General features: G+C 35.6%; 1 protein-coding gene across 8 annotated transcripts in view; it reads right to left on the reverse strand.

The window, feature by feature from the left end:
- The window catches only part of LOC111155965 (R3H domain containing 1), a 135,838-nt gene that overhangs the window by 68,683 nt on the left and 50,533 nt on the right, over positions 1 to 16,622 (reverse strand). For 6 of the 8 annotated variants that reach the window (XM_022516737.1, XM_022516991.1, XM_022516654.1 and 3 more), the window contains 2 exons: positions 14,651 to 14,947; positions 6,218 to 6,341 (listed from right to left, as the gene is read on the reverse strand). In XM_022516737.1, the coding sequence (XP_022372445.1) occupies positions 6,218 to 6,341; positions 14,651 to 14,947 (421 nt within the window). The remainder of the gene's footprint in view (positions 1 to 6,217; positions 6,342 to 14,650; positions 14,948 to 16,622) is intronic. The other 2 variants (XM_022516910.1, XM_022516569.1) reach the window with 1 other exon arrangement.

A 16,622-nucleotide genomic window follows, 5' to 3' on the forward strand; every position in this document is an offset into this window, starting at 1 on the left:
GTGGTGAGGACCAGGTGTTGTATGTAACTGATAAGAGTGACTAAATTCTACTCCTGAAGCTAATATCACACTCTATGTTAACTAGCTGGAATGTAAATAAAAACTTGGGAGAAGAAGAAAAAAAATTCTAAGAGAAAAGTATTTCCAGTAATCTAACACATATCACCAACTTGGCTACACCTAAATTATTCTTTCTTTAATAATAAGTGTTTCAGTATATCAGAAATTAAAACAACAACAACACAAATCCTTCCTGTGATCTGTCTAGGTTTTAACCTAGGAGTCAGAGGAAAATAGGATCTATATCATCATAGAAATTTGTGTCAATACTGTGGGAAAACATGTATTTTGTAAAGTAAGCAATGCCAATATAAGTGATACGAAACAACAGAATAAAAATATCCAGACCTCAACATAGGTGTTATTTAACACTGTCATTCTCCTTTGTTAAAGGACTGAACTGCTGCAATATCACCCCATTTCTTCTAGCACTTTCAGAGGAGAGCACAATCAATTCTGCAAGCAAAGAGAACTAGGACAATATAAATTGATGGCTTAGGCACTTCCCTGGAGGGCTCCAAAGAATATTCTATTTTTAACTCTCTTTCCCTTCAACAGAGAAGAGAGCAAGAAGAAAACACAGTGCTCAGCAGAAAAGTATTGCACAGGCTTTAACAGGCTAGTTTTACTTTGTGCAGGTGACCTGAACAGCATTTTTGTTAAAGGAAAGCATTCTTAGTAATATGAATTAGATATAATAAGAAAGCTAATAAAAAGAACCGAAGAACTGCTTTGTCAGAACAGCCCTAAATCTAAGGTGATTTCATTTAAGTTTTTCAAGACAAAATTTGTACAGGAGAAGCAGTATGAGGGTAGATCTGTGTTGCTGTTGTTGTTGTTGTTTTTTGATAAGCAATTTTTGCCAATTCTAAGTTTATCTGTATCTAGGTATCTAGAATACAATTTAGATGAACTATTTCCAAATCATCAAAACCTCCAGTTTGTGATCTGGGTCTATCTTACACACCTGCAGCACATTTTTAGTGAGCAGGCAAGTTCAACTAAGGATAGCCTCTTAGGTGAATTTAGAAGAAGACATAGGCACCAGACCAACACACCTTCACTATTCTTTCTCCTGTATTACCATCTGCTCCACTATTTCTGTGCCTGAAAAAATCATGAACACAAACACACAAAAAACGAATCTAATAAAAACAGCCACATAGAGGTTTGAACTCACGGCTATTTAAATGATGACCCTATGGAAAAGTCTGTACAGCTCAAGGAAATCTGTGGGTACTTACCAGATACTTTTGGCTCCAGGTTTCAGTGGCAGCAGGTTAATGGAGAAGGGAAAAGGGAAATAGGTGGATTTGTAGGTATTACACAATGTCTGAATCTGTGCTGGTCACACAATACTCAGGAAAGCTCATAGAATCAATGAAAAAACAACGATAACCAGGGCCATCAAAAGTAGCATCATTACAAAATTCCTATCACTTGAGTCAAAAGATGCCAGCAAAGAAACTAACTTTATACCAAAGTCCCTATTTAAGAGAGCTAAGTCCCCGTTAATATCATCCCTTAGGTGCTTATTCAATGTGTCCATTTCTTCCTCGTTCGCCCTTTACTTGACCAACTCAGCTTTAAATTTGTGTTCTGCAATGCTGCCAATATTCTCCACACGTTACAGACTGTTTATCCTAAAACATTCCTTCTATGTGTGGTTCATCTGGAACCTACTATAGTCTGCTGATAACAAAGCTTAACTGGAACCACATAGTTCTGAGTTACTTGAAAAGCTAACACGGATGATATAATGCATTGATATTCTCTGAATTTATCAACTGGCTGCAAAACTAAAATGACATTTCATTTTACAGAGTCATTTTGCTTCCCACATGCATATAATATCACATTTTGGGGAAAAAAAATTGAATTATATCCCCAGTCAGAGCCCAAGTAGTTTCAGATGGTTTTAGAGGTCATAGGTCCATTAGATAGCATGCATTAATGCACACTAATATTCTTTAAAAGTTATGTAGCAATATAGAAAGAGATGTACTTGACTTTTGCTAATGAGTTTGGCATGCTTAAGACATTAGACTTTTAAGAAAAGCTATAAACCAAACTGAAACTGCCATTCAAATCTGCTTTAAAAGAAATTAAAGCAATAGCTTTCACAAAATTTTAAAAGGTAAATTATAGTAAGACAAGGTCGTCATTTAAATTCAAATCCCTATTTCTGAGTATGATGCATGATTAAAAGGCATTATAATGGAAAATATAAGCAAATATTAATACTTTAATACAGCATTAAAAAAAAAGAAAAAGAAAGGAAAAAAGCAGTGGAAACCTGAATAAAAAGAAGCCAGGAAGCAGCTGAAAAAGAGACCGGTTCACTGTGAGAAATGTAAACCTCTCAGACAGTGCTACGGCCCCGAATCCAACAGCTCAGGAACAAGGCCAATTATTGCAAAATATTAAACATATATGGTAAAGCTGCAAACCTTTCAAAAAAGAGTCATAAGAATGAAAGCGGCTACACAGAAAACAGCCAGGGCCTCATAAACCCAAAATCTTTGCTATAAGTGATATGCAGGAACAGTTTCTTTATATCAATCTCCTTACATGTAGTATACTTTATAGTATTCAAGCTGTAAATTTTATGATAAAGGGTTAAGATAATAAATTCTTACTACTGTAATGGCAAATAACCATATCTATTGAAACAGTTGCTTGTGTGACTCCAGTTACTGACAGTAAGTCACTAAACTACTGCAAACCAGTCTTCCAGTATTCCACCTTTCTGAACTAAAAAGGACTCACATAAGATAGAAACACAGAATCATGGAATTTTAGAGTACACAGAGGTTTCAAAAGACAATACAGTAAACCTCCCTTTGCAAGTAAGTAAACAAACCCAGAAGCTTTAAGTGATAGATCTAGTACCAGTTAAAAATGAATAAGGGCCGTCAGGATTTTATTCTTATTTTATTTCACACTATACAATCCATTGTCTGAAAAGCCTCATGTAGCCAGAATTTTTTCTGCTTCTGTTTAGTGGGGTTGACTTAACCTTGTTTTGAATGACCATGACAGCTTCACATACATAATACAAGATACATATATTCATTCCTCAGCAATAGTGTTAGTGCTGTTTTCAATTCAATTCCCGTAATAGATGAGAGGTTTACTGTCAAGAGGATCAATAACTACTGTGGACCTCTGGCACACATGTGGGATAGAAGACCAAAGCATTTTATCCTTGAGTTATCTCCCCAACCTTCCTGCCCCCAAAAGGGAAAATAACAGATAATTTTTTATTTCTCTTGCCATATCCTCTGGTTTAAGACTACTTAATTTAATAGGTAAAGAACAAAAAACAAAACAAAACTCTCAAAACAACCATTTAATTCCACTGGATTTGTTAAGTTAGGGGACAATTTCTTTAAATTCATATACAAACATTTAAAAATTATTTATTTGTGCCCCAGTGAAGAACTGTTCCAAATCTATTGTTTTCATTATTTGGTTCAACAATTAGTTTTACCCTTTAATGTGATAAAAGAAAATATGCTTCTTCACTAAACGTTTGGTAAGAAACAAAAACGTAAGAGACATTAACAAATTATTTCCAATTTTACTCAGACCAGGATGGTGGAATGTAGGGAAATATAAGGAAAAGAATAAAAAAAAATGAAATCCAGAAAGTATGATGTATACATATCAAAATGTAAATTATGGAGACAGAAATTGCTATAAATTTGTTTAAAAAAAATCAGAAAAAGTTGCCTTGTCCATTTCTCACTGAATTTTACTTTTCCATTAGGATATACACAAACATAAATGCACACTTTTCTGTATGCTTTAACATAAAAAATAACCATTAGCTAACTACAAACAAGTGTTTAGATTCTAACTTTTTTAGTAGTTCAAATCCTACTAATTCCATTACAAGGTCTGTTAAAATTACCAACACAATACTTGCCACTGGCACTACTGAACACTTCTTTAAAGAGAAATTTGCTATTGTACTTATTAACATTTCTTTTGCTTTCAGATGAGGATGCTTTGAGGATTTATTTCTCTTTTTTTTCTTCACACTTAATGATACTCAACTAATTTTAGTCTGTAAACTGAGAGGACAATACATAAAATAACTGGAAGGACAAATTCTATATAACATGTTATACCATGAAGACTTTTAAGAGTCAAACACAATGTCAAAAACTATTCAGACATACTCTTTCTTTTGTGCCTGTATTATATGGATGCAATCTAACTTACTTTTGTTTCCTTCCTTCTCACCATAATTAGCATTAGAAAAAAAATACACAATTAAAGTATCACTGATGATAAAAACACCTACTATCTGTAACATAGGTATTTTGGCCCTCAATTGGGAGAAGTGGCATATTCAGTTGTTTTCCATTAAGTGGGAATATTTTTGCTGAGATGCATTTGTAAAAGCACACTGGTTCGACCTGTGATTGAAAGTTTAATTCTGTAGGGAGTTTGACAATGCAGAGGAATAAAAATCTAGTGATGGAAAAGAACAAAACTAATAAACTCACACAAATACAGAGAAAGGATCTCTGCTTGCCTCATTAATAGGCTATACTAATAAACTAAGTTAATCAGCCACACAGAAGATATCTGAAAAGGGAGAATGAAGGTAAATTTCTTTTTTGTTATCATGACATTAACTATAGTCTGTATTATAATTTTAAAAGAAGAAAATCAAAACAAAAACAATATGAAAAGTCAGTCACTGTGGCCCAGGAAAACTCAGAAAATAATTTCTATTAGAATAAAATAACAATGTGTTTAAAGCTAATGAATGAGCAGTGTCACAATGAATGCTCCCATATAAAGAACTGGTGATGACTTTCAAAATTTGAGCATTTACTAACTTGTATTTGAAGCAGACTGTATTATCAAACTTCAGGAAAACTTGAACTAAAGGGAGTCATAATTAAGACAGAAGACCAATTAATTCTAAGTTGGCTAAAATGAACAATGTTTGTACTCAATATCCTTTGGAAGAACATTTCTCACACATACAATACAGGGCTAGTAACACAAAAAAGGGAAGACCTTCTATTAAGTATAAGATGACTCCTAGGAACAATGGATTAAGAACCTGAAAGGTCCCCTATAGGGGTGATAAGTAAGAATCCTCTCTGGTTAAGGAAGTTGGTGAGTCACAATGATCACTGAAAACTGCATGAGCGGGGAGAAATGGAAATAATTCTCACCAGATTGCCCTGTGCAGACGTCTTTCTCCTAAAACTGCTGCTCCCCTTAAGACTTGCACATAGTATCAAGAGCAAGAAACTGCCTAAGTGGAGGGTTATGTGGCCTTAGTGAGTCACGCTGATACAGTGTGAGAGTCTCTAACAGTGACAACCAGCTAAAAAGGCCTCAAAGATACCAATAAACATTCCACTTCAACTGCTAGAGTTATGAAAGACTGAAAAGTATCTTATTACACATCTAGGGCAGAAGTACAAATTGAGGTGGGAAGCACAGAAAGAAATGAATTCAGTCAAGACAGGTTTTTACACTGAGGTCACAATAGTTTTCACTGAAAGCTTAAAGAAAATTTAAGAGGAGCATAAGGGAAAGGATCTTTTGAGTTTTTATATATGTGATATGCCTAGTGTTAGACTGCATTTGGTTTAAAAATACCTTTCACTACACAACCAGCAAACCGAAAAATTAAACACAAAAAAGTTTGACCATTATTCCTTTAAAAAGCATACTGAGACCAAGACATCAGAATATCTCCACCAGGCTAGATTCTCAGAGTTGCGTCATTTGGGTCCTTGCTTCTAGTTAGCTGCTCATGAGACATCTTAGCTTGCATTGTCTCTCTTTTGTTGTTAACAGAGGTGGATTATCGGGCCCTAAAGGAGGCTTTACCACAATGGCAGTGAGTAACAGGAAGCCACTCATCACTTTGCTTGACCTAATTCAGTCTTCTCCTTATGGCTCTAAACACTTTACCATATAAACCTGGCAGTTACTTTCTGGCAGGTGCTAAGATTTGCTCACTCTTTCAATCTCAGTGGTTTGTATATTCATATGGGCCATACCTGAGACCCCTGACAGGCAGAGTGGGGCAATATCTTAATAGTAAGACTGAAATAAAGCAAAATGAAAAAAGCAATAACCACAGCTAAGAGAGTATAGCCTCAGAAATATTACTCACCTGTCTGCTGTGCAGGCTGTGGCAGTGGTTGGTTTAGATGTGAATTGTAATGGACAGAAGGGATTGGGCGATACTGAGGTTGACTGGAGTGATAGTGGCCTGGAGCACAGAAACAGGCTGGCATCTAGGATAAGTATCGAGAAAAAAAAAATCAATTTCATTTGCAGCAGAAATGTCTTCTCTGAGGAACAAAAGAGTGTAATGAATAATACTTCTTTTTAATATCATTCAAAACCAGATTTTCTTAGCTTTAAATTTAACTGAAAAATTTTTTAAAAATTTCAAGCATGCAGTATACATAACAAAAGACACCTACAAATATGCCTAGCAATTAGATTTAATAGGTTTAAAGATTTTGGGCATTTTTCTTTCAGATTTTTCTCCTTCTTTTATAAAACCAAACGCTATTAAAATAGCTAAGGCCTCACTCCAACATTCTTTTGCCCTATGTTCAACAGAAAAACCATTAACCTATAGTTGGTATATATGATTCCTATAAATGTTTTTAAACTGCTACTATATATATATGTTATCTGTAAAGAAAATTGTTGAGGATTTTAAAAATTTACATTTATGGTGCTCTACTATATACAACTCCATGCTACTTATTTTGCAATTAATATTCTTTTTTGAGATTTATCTTGGTTGAAAAATGTACAATGCTAGCTCATTCAATCTGAATGCTGAACTGCAATCACTGAAATTAGCTAGTCTATCTATAATCTATTGCGCTGGTCCCATTCTTTTTCTCTTATCTCTGATGTAAATTAAAATGCCAATACAAATCTTATTTGTCAATTACATCTTAACAAAGCTGGGGAAGAAACCAGTAAGACTAGCTTGATTCTATTTCCTCCTGGAGCTATTTATATTAATTGTGCATTTCTCTTAAGGTAATCTGACCTAGTTTGGAATAAGGAATAAACAATTAATTCAGTGATGTAGAAATCTGTGGTAAATTAACTTTATTAGCTTCATAAGCTCTTCCAGGTTCTGTTCTTCTAATCAGGTTACTTCTAAAAGAAGAGACATCTGTAAACATCTTAAAGACTGCCTATTTCGTCTGGAAACCAGTTGAATAGAGAATTTCTAAATCACTCATAAGCCAAGAATCTCCTAAATTTACTGTAACATTGTTCTGTTTTTGAACCATTAGATGCAATACATACGTGATCCCTAATTGTTCCTGGAGGTATCAGCAAACAATAGGTATGTCCTAATTTCAGATCGTAATCTATTATTATGCTTTTCATATGTTTATATATACACGAGTATATACTATTCTCCCCCTTACTTAAAAAACGACATCACTGGAGACCCAGGGTGGCTCAGTGGGTTAAGCCTCTGCCTTCCGCCCAGGTCATAATCTCGGGGTCCTGGGATTGAGCCCCGCATTGGACTCTCGGCTCATCAGGGAGCCTGCTTCCCCCCTCTCTCTGCCTACTTGTGATCTCTCTCTCTCTGTCAAATAAATAAATAAAACCTTTAAATAAAAAAAATCATTGTTTAAAGTGCTCCACATCACTCGGCATCAGGGAAATACAAATCAAAACCACAATGAGATATCACCTCATACCAATCAGAATGGCTAAAATTAACAAGTCAGGAAATGACAGATGCTGGCGAGGATGCGGAGAAAGGGGAACCCTCCTACACTGTTGGTGGGAATGCAAGCTGGTGCAACCACTCTGGAAAACAGCATGGAGGTTCCTCAAAATGTTGAAAATAGAACTACCCTATGACCCAGCAATTGCACTACTGGGTATTTACCCTAAAGATGCAAACATAGCAATCCGAAGGGGCACGTGCACCCGAATGTTTGTAGCAGCAATGTCTACAATAGCCAAACTATGGAAAGAACCTAGATGTCCATCAACAGATGAATGGATAAAGAAGATGTGGTATATATACACAATGGAATACTATGCAGCCATCAAAAGAAATGAAATCTTGCCATTTGCGACGACGTGGATGGAACTAGAGGGTATCATGCTTAGCGAAATAAGTCAATCGGAGAAAGACAACTATCATATGATCTCCCTGATATGAGGGAGAGGAGATGCAACATGGGGGGTTAAGGGGGTAGGAGAAGAGTAAATGAAACAAGATGGGATTGGGAGGGAGACAAACGATAAGTGACTCTTAATCTCACAAAACAAACTGAGGGTTGATGGGGGAAGGGGGTTTGGGGGTGGGGTGGGGTTATGGACACTGGGGAGGGTATGTGCTATGGTGAGTGCTGTGAAATGTGTAAACCTGGCGATTCACAGACCTGTACCCCTGGGGATAAAAATATATTATATGTTTATAAAAAAAAATCATTGTTTAAGGCAAAAATTGTTCCATGATATATTTTATTTATAAAGTATACACACACAATGTATATGACAACAACAGCACAAACAACTGAAGGTAAATAAAATTATACTGTTAATGTGACTACTGTATTTTACTTGTAGTTTCATTTGAACTTGAAATAGATAGCAATAACCTAAAGATACATATCATATCCCTAAAGAAACCATACAAACATAAGATTTAAAGGACCGTGGTAGTAAAAACGCCCAAGAACAACTAAATTAAGACACTGAAGGAGTTCAAGTAATACAAAAGGCAGGAAAGGAGGCATATAGGAATAAAACAGAGATAGAACAAATAGAAAACAAATGGAAATGTGGCATACCTATTTCTAACCATGTCAATAGACATATTAAAGATAAGAGGACTACACATTCCAATGAGACAAGATAGAACAGCAGAGATGAACTATATAACTATATGCAAAAGACAGACTTTAAATATTAAGGTCACAGGGGTGCCTGGGTGGCTCAGTCAGTTAAGTGTCTGCCTTCGGTTTAGGTCATGATCCCAGGGTGCTGGAATCGACTCCTACATCAGGCTCACTGCTCAGCCAGGAGTCTGCTTCTCCCTATCCCTCTGTTCCTCCCTCTGGCTTGTGCTCTCTTGCTCTCTTTCTGTCTCTCAAAATGAATAAATAAAACCTTAAAAAAAATGAATACTAAGGTAACAAATTAGAAGGTGGAAAAGGCATACCCTTGAAACGCTCATCAAGAAAGAGTGCTGAAGTCACTATAAAAGTCAGATAAAATGTTTTAAGACAAGAAACAATACTAGAGGAGAAAAACATTTCATAATGAGACAAGTCAATATATCAGGAAGAAATGATAAATTGCTCAATATAGGTTTCAGTGTTATTTAAAAAATGGCAGAATTTAAGAGAGAAATAGACAAATCCACTATCACTTATTGATAGAACTGGATAAAAGATCTGAAAGACATGAATCAACCACATTGGCTCAACTGATACTTACTTAGAGAATACTAAATGCAATAAACAGTAAAATATGAAAGAAATCAAAGACGACCTAAGTAAATGGAAAGGCATCCCATGTTCATTAGACTGGAAGATTTAATATTGAGATGCAGTGATATTGAAAGCAATCCACAGATTCAATGTAATCCCTATCAAAATTTCAGTGGCCTCGTTTGCAGAAATGGAAATGCCAATCATCAGATTTATATGCAATCACAAGCCATATAGGCAAATAGTCAAAGCAGTGTTGAAAAGAATAGTTGGAAGACTCACACTTCTTGATTTTAAAACTTACCACAAAGATACAGTAATAAAATAGTGTAGTATGGGCACAAACGTGGAAATGGAGAATAGCATAAATGTTAAGAGTCCAGAAATAAACTCTTACTTTTAAGGCCAACTGATATTTGATAAGGGTACCAAAACCATTCAATGGGAAAAGAACAGTGGCTTCAACAAGTGATGCCAGAGCAGATAGCTATACACATGCAAAAGAATGATGTTAGACCCTTATACCCCATTATCATATGCAAAAATTAACTCAAAATGGATAAAAGACCTAATTATTGGAGCTAAAGACCATAAAACTCTTAAAAGAGAACATAAGGGTAAAATCTTTATGACCTTGGATTTGGCAATGGATTCTTAGATATGACTTGAAAAGCAATGAGCAGTAAAATGAAAAGATGGATAAAATGGATTTCATCAAGGTTAAATTTTTATACATTAAGGACATTATCAAAAGGTCAAAAGACAACTGATAGAATAGATGAACATATTTGCAAATCACATACCTGATGAGGGTCTAGTATACAAACAGATGATCAACATCACACATCATTAGGGAAATACAAGTCAAAACAACACAAACCATAGAAGACTCTTAATCTCAGGAAAGAAACTGAGGGTTGCTGGGAGAGGTGAGGGATAGGGTAGCTGAGTTACGGACACTGGGGAGGGTATGGGCTATGGAGAGTGCTGTGAATTGTGTAAGACCGATGATTCACAGACCTGTACCCCTGAAGCAAATAATACATGTTAATAAAAAAATAAAAAATAAATAAAATTATTAAAAAAACACAATGAAGTACCCATTTCACATCACCAGGATGGCTAGGATAATAATAACAATTTTTAAAAAAGTAAATAGTGTTACTATCAAAATATGGAAAAACTGGCACCTTTATACATTGTAGATGGGAATATAAAGTGACACCGTGGAAAACAGGCTGGCAATTTCTCAAAAAGTTAAATAGAATTACCATATAATTCAGCAATTTTATTCCTAGGTATAAACTCAAATAAATGAGTGGACACTTGAATAAAAACATGTACCTACATGTTCATGTACCTACATGTTCATAACAGCACTATTTACAATGGGCAAAAGGTGGAAACATCTCAAATCTATCAACTGTTGAAAAGATGAACAAATGGTGATATATTCATATAATGGCATATTATTCAGACAAAAGAAGAAATGAGGTACTGATAAATGCTACAACGTGGATTAACCATCAAACATGTTAAGCTAAAGAAGCCAGACACAAAGGTAACATTGCATGAGTCCATTAATATGAAGTACCCAAAACAGGCAAATCTTTAGAGACAGAATGGAGGAGACTGGTGGTTGCCAGGAGCTGGGGGATGGGGTGAATAGGTAGTAACTGCTTAATCAGTACAGTTCTCTTCTGGGGTAATAAAAATAAAATGTTTTGGAGCTAGAGAGAGGTGATGGTTGCAAAACACTGTGTATGTACTAAATGTCACTGAAATGCTCACTTTGAAATTGTTAATTTTACATTATGTGATCTTTATCTCAAAACAAAACTAAAAGAAATCACAAAATGCTAAAATGATCGAATACAAATTCTTTTCAAGTGCACATGAATCTTCCCCCAAAAGAGTACATACTGGGACATATAAAATAAGACTTGAGTTTCCGAAACAAAGAAATCTTTTTTTTTTTTTTAAGATTCTATTTATTTATTTATTTATTTAATTGATCAGGGGCGGGGGTGGGAGTAGGCACAGCGAGAGAAGGGAACAGAAGCAGGGGAGTGGTGGTTGGTATTATGGAGGGCACGTATTGCATGGAGCACTGGGTGTGGTGCATAAACAATGAATTTTGGAACACTGAAAATAAACAAAATAAAATAAAATGGATAAAAAATTTAAAAAAAATTTTAAAATGTAGAAAATAAAAAAGAAGCAGGGGGAGTGGGAGAGGGAGAAGCAGGCTCCCCGCTGAGCAGGGATCTTGATGCGGGGGTCGATCCCAGGATCCTGGGACCATGACCCAAGCCGAAGGCAGACACTTAATGACTGAGCCACCCAGGCACCCCCAAAACAAAGAAATCTTAGAGTAGATTCTCTGACCACATGAAACTAAAACAGAATCAATAATAATAAGGTATTTATAAAGCCTGAAATATTTGGAAATTAAATAATACTTCTAAATAAATAATCTGTCAAAAAAGTCACACACATACAAAAAAGAGACAAAACATTATGAATGAAATAACAAAAACATAACACATTCAGTTTTGTGGTCTGCAGCTGAAATGGTGCTTAGAAGGAAATCTACAGCATTAAAAATTTATGTTAGAAAGGAAGAACAATCTAAAAATCAATGATCTATGCTTCCACTTTAAGAAGTCAGACACAAAGGAGCAAATGAAACCCAAAATAAACAAAAGGAAGAAAATAATGGTAAAAGTAGAAATCATTCAAAGAGAAAACGAATACAAAATTAATGAAATCCTAAGTTGGTTTTTAAAAAACACCAATGCAATTAATAAATCTCTTAAGTAAATAAAGCAAAAAGAAGATAGGAGTGAAATTACCAACATTAAGGATTACAGAGGCAATACCACTATCAATCCTTAAGATACTAAAATTATAATAAGGGTATATCATGACTGATCATTTGCCAATAAATTTGACAAACTGATACAAACTACAAAATTCAATCCAAAAAGGAACAGGAAATTGGATTAGCTCTATATCTACTAAAAAATTGAATTTGTAATTTTAAAATCTTCCCCACAAAAAAACTCCAAGTACAGAGGGATGCATTAGTGAATTCTAGCAAATATTTAAGAAGGATGTTAAGAAAAATCCTATACCAACTGTTTTAGGAAATGAAGGAGGCAACCATATCCAATTCATTTGGAAGCCAGTATCACTGCCATCTTGATGCTACAACCTGAAAAAAGACATTACACACAAACAACAGACCAATATCCATTAAGAACATGCATGCAAAAATCTTTAAGAAAATATAAGCAAAATGCATCCAGTGATATATAAAAAGATATTCTATCATGACTAAGTGGGTGTGTGCTCTCAAATGAAAGTATTAACTTTTTTTTTTTTTAAAGGTTTTATTTATTTGACAGAGAGAGATCACAAGTAGGCAGAGAAGCAGGCAGAGAGAGAGGGGGAAGCAGGCTTCCCGCTGAGCAGAAAGCCCGATGCAGGGCTCAATCCCAGGACCCTGAGATCATGATCCGAGCTGAAAGCAGAGGCTTTAACCCACTGAGCCACCCAGGCACCCCTGAAAGTATTAACTTAACGTTCAAAAGTCAGTCACAATAGGGCACCTGGGTGGCTCAGTGGGTTAAGCCGCTGCCTTCGGCTCAGGTCATGATCTCAGGGTCCTGGGATCGAGTCCCGCATCGGGCTCTCTGCTCAGCAGGGAGCCTGCTTCTCTCTCTCTCTCTCTCTCTCTCTCTCTCTCTGCCTGCCTCTCTGTCTACTTATGATCTCTCTCTGTCAAAAAAAAAAAAAAATCTAAAAAAAAAAAGTCAGTCACAATAATTCACTGTACAGATAGAATAAAAGAGAAAAACCACATGATCATCTCAATAGATGTAGAAAAGGAGATTTTACAAGATTAATACTCAATTCTACTAAGAAAATTTTCACCAAACTAAGAAAATTTTCTCAGCCTGATGGAGGGCTTGACAGAGGGCAAAAAACTCAGATAATATCATAGTTAATAATGGAAGACCAAATACTTTTCCTAAGACTGGAAACAAGGAAGGATATGAACTTTTAAAAACTTTGCTTTAAATTAATAAATGAATTCTAGGGATTTTACTGCCCCCTGTTGTGTGTATATTCAACATTAGAGCTTGTAGGCAATTCAATAAGGCAAGAAAAAGGAATAAAAGGCATATGCATTGGAAAGGATAATGTATGTAGAAATGATCTTCAATTTGGAAAATCCTAAGCAGTCTATGAAAAAAGTACCAGAATAATTAAATTTAGAAAGTCCACAGGATACAAGATCAAGATCAAAACACAAAAATCAACCTTATTTCTACATATGCGCAACTGATGAGCAGAAAATGAAATTTTAATATAATTTCCTTTAGAACACTAAGAATTTTTTTTTTAAAGATCTTATCTACTTGAGAGAGCGAGAGCATGCGCAGGGGTGGGGGGAGAACAGGGGGAAGGGGAGAAGGGTTAGAGAGAGAGGGAGAAGCAGATTCTTCACTGAGCAGAGAGCCTGACGTGGGGCTCAATCCCAGGACCCTGAGTTCATGACCTGAGCTGAAGGCAGATGCTCAACTGACTGAGCCACTCAGGTGCCCCATGAAGCATTTAAAAACATTACATACTTAGAGATATATTTAATAAAATATATGCAATGCTTATATAATGAAAACTACAAAATACTGTTGAGAAAAATTAAGAAATATCTAAGTAAATGTAAAGAAATAACAATAAAGCTTTATTAGTATTGTGATGTTAATTCTCTCTAAACCTACTTCTTCCTGAAATGCATCATTTTATTTTTATAGTGTGTTTACCTTGTGCTTCTCTTAAGCTAATTAAAACAAAACAAATCAATCAAGAGGAAACTCAAAGGCTGCATACTTTTAACCATCCAACTGATGTGTCTACTAGTCATGTAGTTGTCTAGTGTGATTTGAGAATCTCCAGAGAACGGAAGATGATGACCAGCTTTGTTTATACATTGTCACAAATTCTCTCCATGTGAAATTAAAAGTAAGCTTTCTAATTAGGGTTAAGGATTAAGGCTTAAGATTTCTCCATGGGAGAAAAAAGATGAAAAAGTGACGTACCTGTGGTGAGGGCTGCTGAATATATCCCTGTTGCTGAAGCACAGGCTGGCTGACAGGATGGCCAGAGGCAGAATAGCCAGCAGTTGGGACTGGCTGCCCAGGTGGCAGGGGAGGTGGGGGAGGTGGTGGTGGCGGCGGCGGCGGTGGTGGAGGGGCTGCCGTCATGATATAACCAGACTGCTGTGGGGACTGAAGAACAACAGTGGACTGGAACATGGTGGCGTGAGGGTCAGAACCATCTGCAGATGGCTGGCGGGCAAGACTCATGTGGCTAAACTGAGATCCAAGGTTGTCCTGCTAAAAAAGGGAAAAGTAAGAAATGAGTGCGCCTCCCATACACACCTACCAAAAAGCTTACCAAGCTTATCGAAAAAACCCCGCTTCATATATTTTAAGATAATTTGCAGTGTATGCATTATGGATATCATACATCTGTAACAGGTATGATTTAATAGAACAATTCCAATAAAATTAGAACTCTAAGGCAGGGAGGTAGGAATATTACAATGCTGTCATTACAAATTACTTTTAAAGTGTATCTAGTGGAGTACATAGCATGCAGAAGAGTAGGGTGTAGCAACACTTCACAGTAAAAAATGGAGAGACACTTATTTAAATGATGATTAAAGGCACATTATGACGTGGAAATGAAACTGGACATATTTATATTATATGGTTAACATTTTCTGAAGGGACTTCCAGGACCAGGTAACGAGCAAAGGCATGGTACTAATTATACTCTTTACCTCTCTTCCTAAAAGACAAGATTCTGTTTCTAAGCAGAATGAAATAAAATGAAATGAAATAAAATACATAAAATCTACCTACCCCAGTCTTCTAATCTCTCAAAAATAATTTGGCCATAAACATTATTCTTCCCTAATGTTTTTCAGTCTCTTCCTAAAGTCAGATGTTAATACAAATTTAATCCAAACAACAGTTTCCTACTGCTTTTGCTACTTAGTGAGTAGGCAGTGGTGTCTATCCAAGAGACGGTTATGATTTAACATGCCATCTGACAAATGTTTTCTCTGACTCAACAGCATAAAGACCAGTTCTGACTGGTCTAGATAATATCACTGAAATGACCAAAATGGCGTCAAAATGGCATCCCCTTGGCTCCCAAAGAGCCGCAGATTGGCAACCAATATATGCCACAATTTGTTAAGAGGAGAATTTTGGAAAAAGTTAATTAAAAAATTGTGGTCATTGAGTTGTCAGATCAAAGTTGACATGTCTGCAATTTCTACAGTCTGCTGTTTTTTTGCAAAGTACACTATGGCTATGGAGAAGACAAGGGATTGAAAAGGGGAACCTGATTCAGCGACTGAAAATATGTGGTTTACTCTTCCCAATGCTGCTCTGACATACTCTAGCACTATTAGCCTAGTTCAATGAATACTTTCAAAAGGGAAAAATGTACCAAAATATACTTATTAGCTGTAATTACATAGTAATCTGGCCAAACATTTTAACTATACACTACCATCAGTGTCATCTCAAAAAAAAAAAAAGTCATTTTCTTATTCCAATAATCCACTATCTTTCAAAACATTTTTGAGACTTTTATGCTATTCTTGATGATGCTTTCGATCTTTTCAATGCTGGAAAAATTTTATTCTTTCAGACTGGAAGTCATTTAGAAAATCATTCAGAGCTGATGCTGTTAAATAAGGTTGTCACCAGCTCAAAACAAAAACACTCCTAAATAAAGAAAATGTTTCTAAAAAGTGTTAAGTGATTTTAAGATATAGCTTACAATTTAACTTGAAAAGTAATGTTAAAATGTGATGCCATATAGTCTAGAGAAGTAACAGCATCATCACTGGGAAAAGTATATTGGGCTGAGACTCATTTTAAGGGAAGGAAAGTAACACTTATTGAATACTGATTTCATGTTAGTCACCAGGCAGGAAGTACTTTACACGGTTGTTCCCTATTCTTAGTAACTACAGAAGGTCATAGAGAGAAC

Source organism: Enhydra lutris, unplaced genomic scaffold (genome assembly GCF_002288905.1).
Source record: "Enhydra lutris kenyoni isolate GAN:26980312 unplaced genomic scaffold, ASM228890v2 scaffoldscaffold1, whole genome shotgun sequence".
In the NCBI taxonomy this organism is placed as follows: domain Eukaryota; kingdom Metazoa; phylum Chordata; class Mammalia; order Carnivora; family Mustelidae; genus Enhydra; species Enhydra lutris.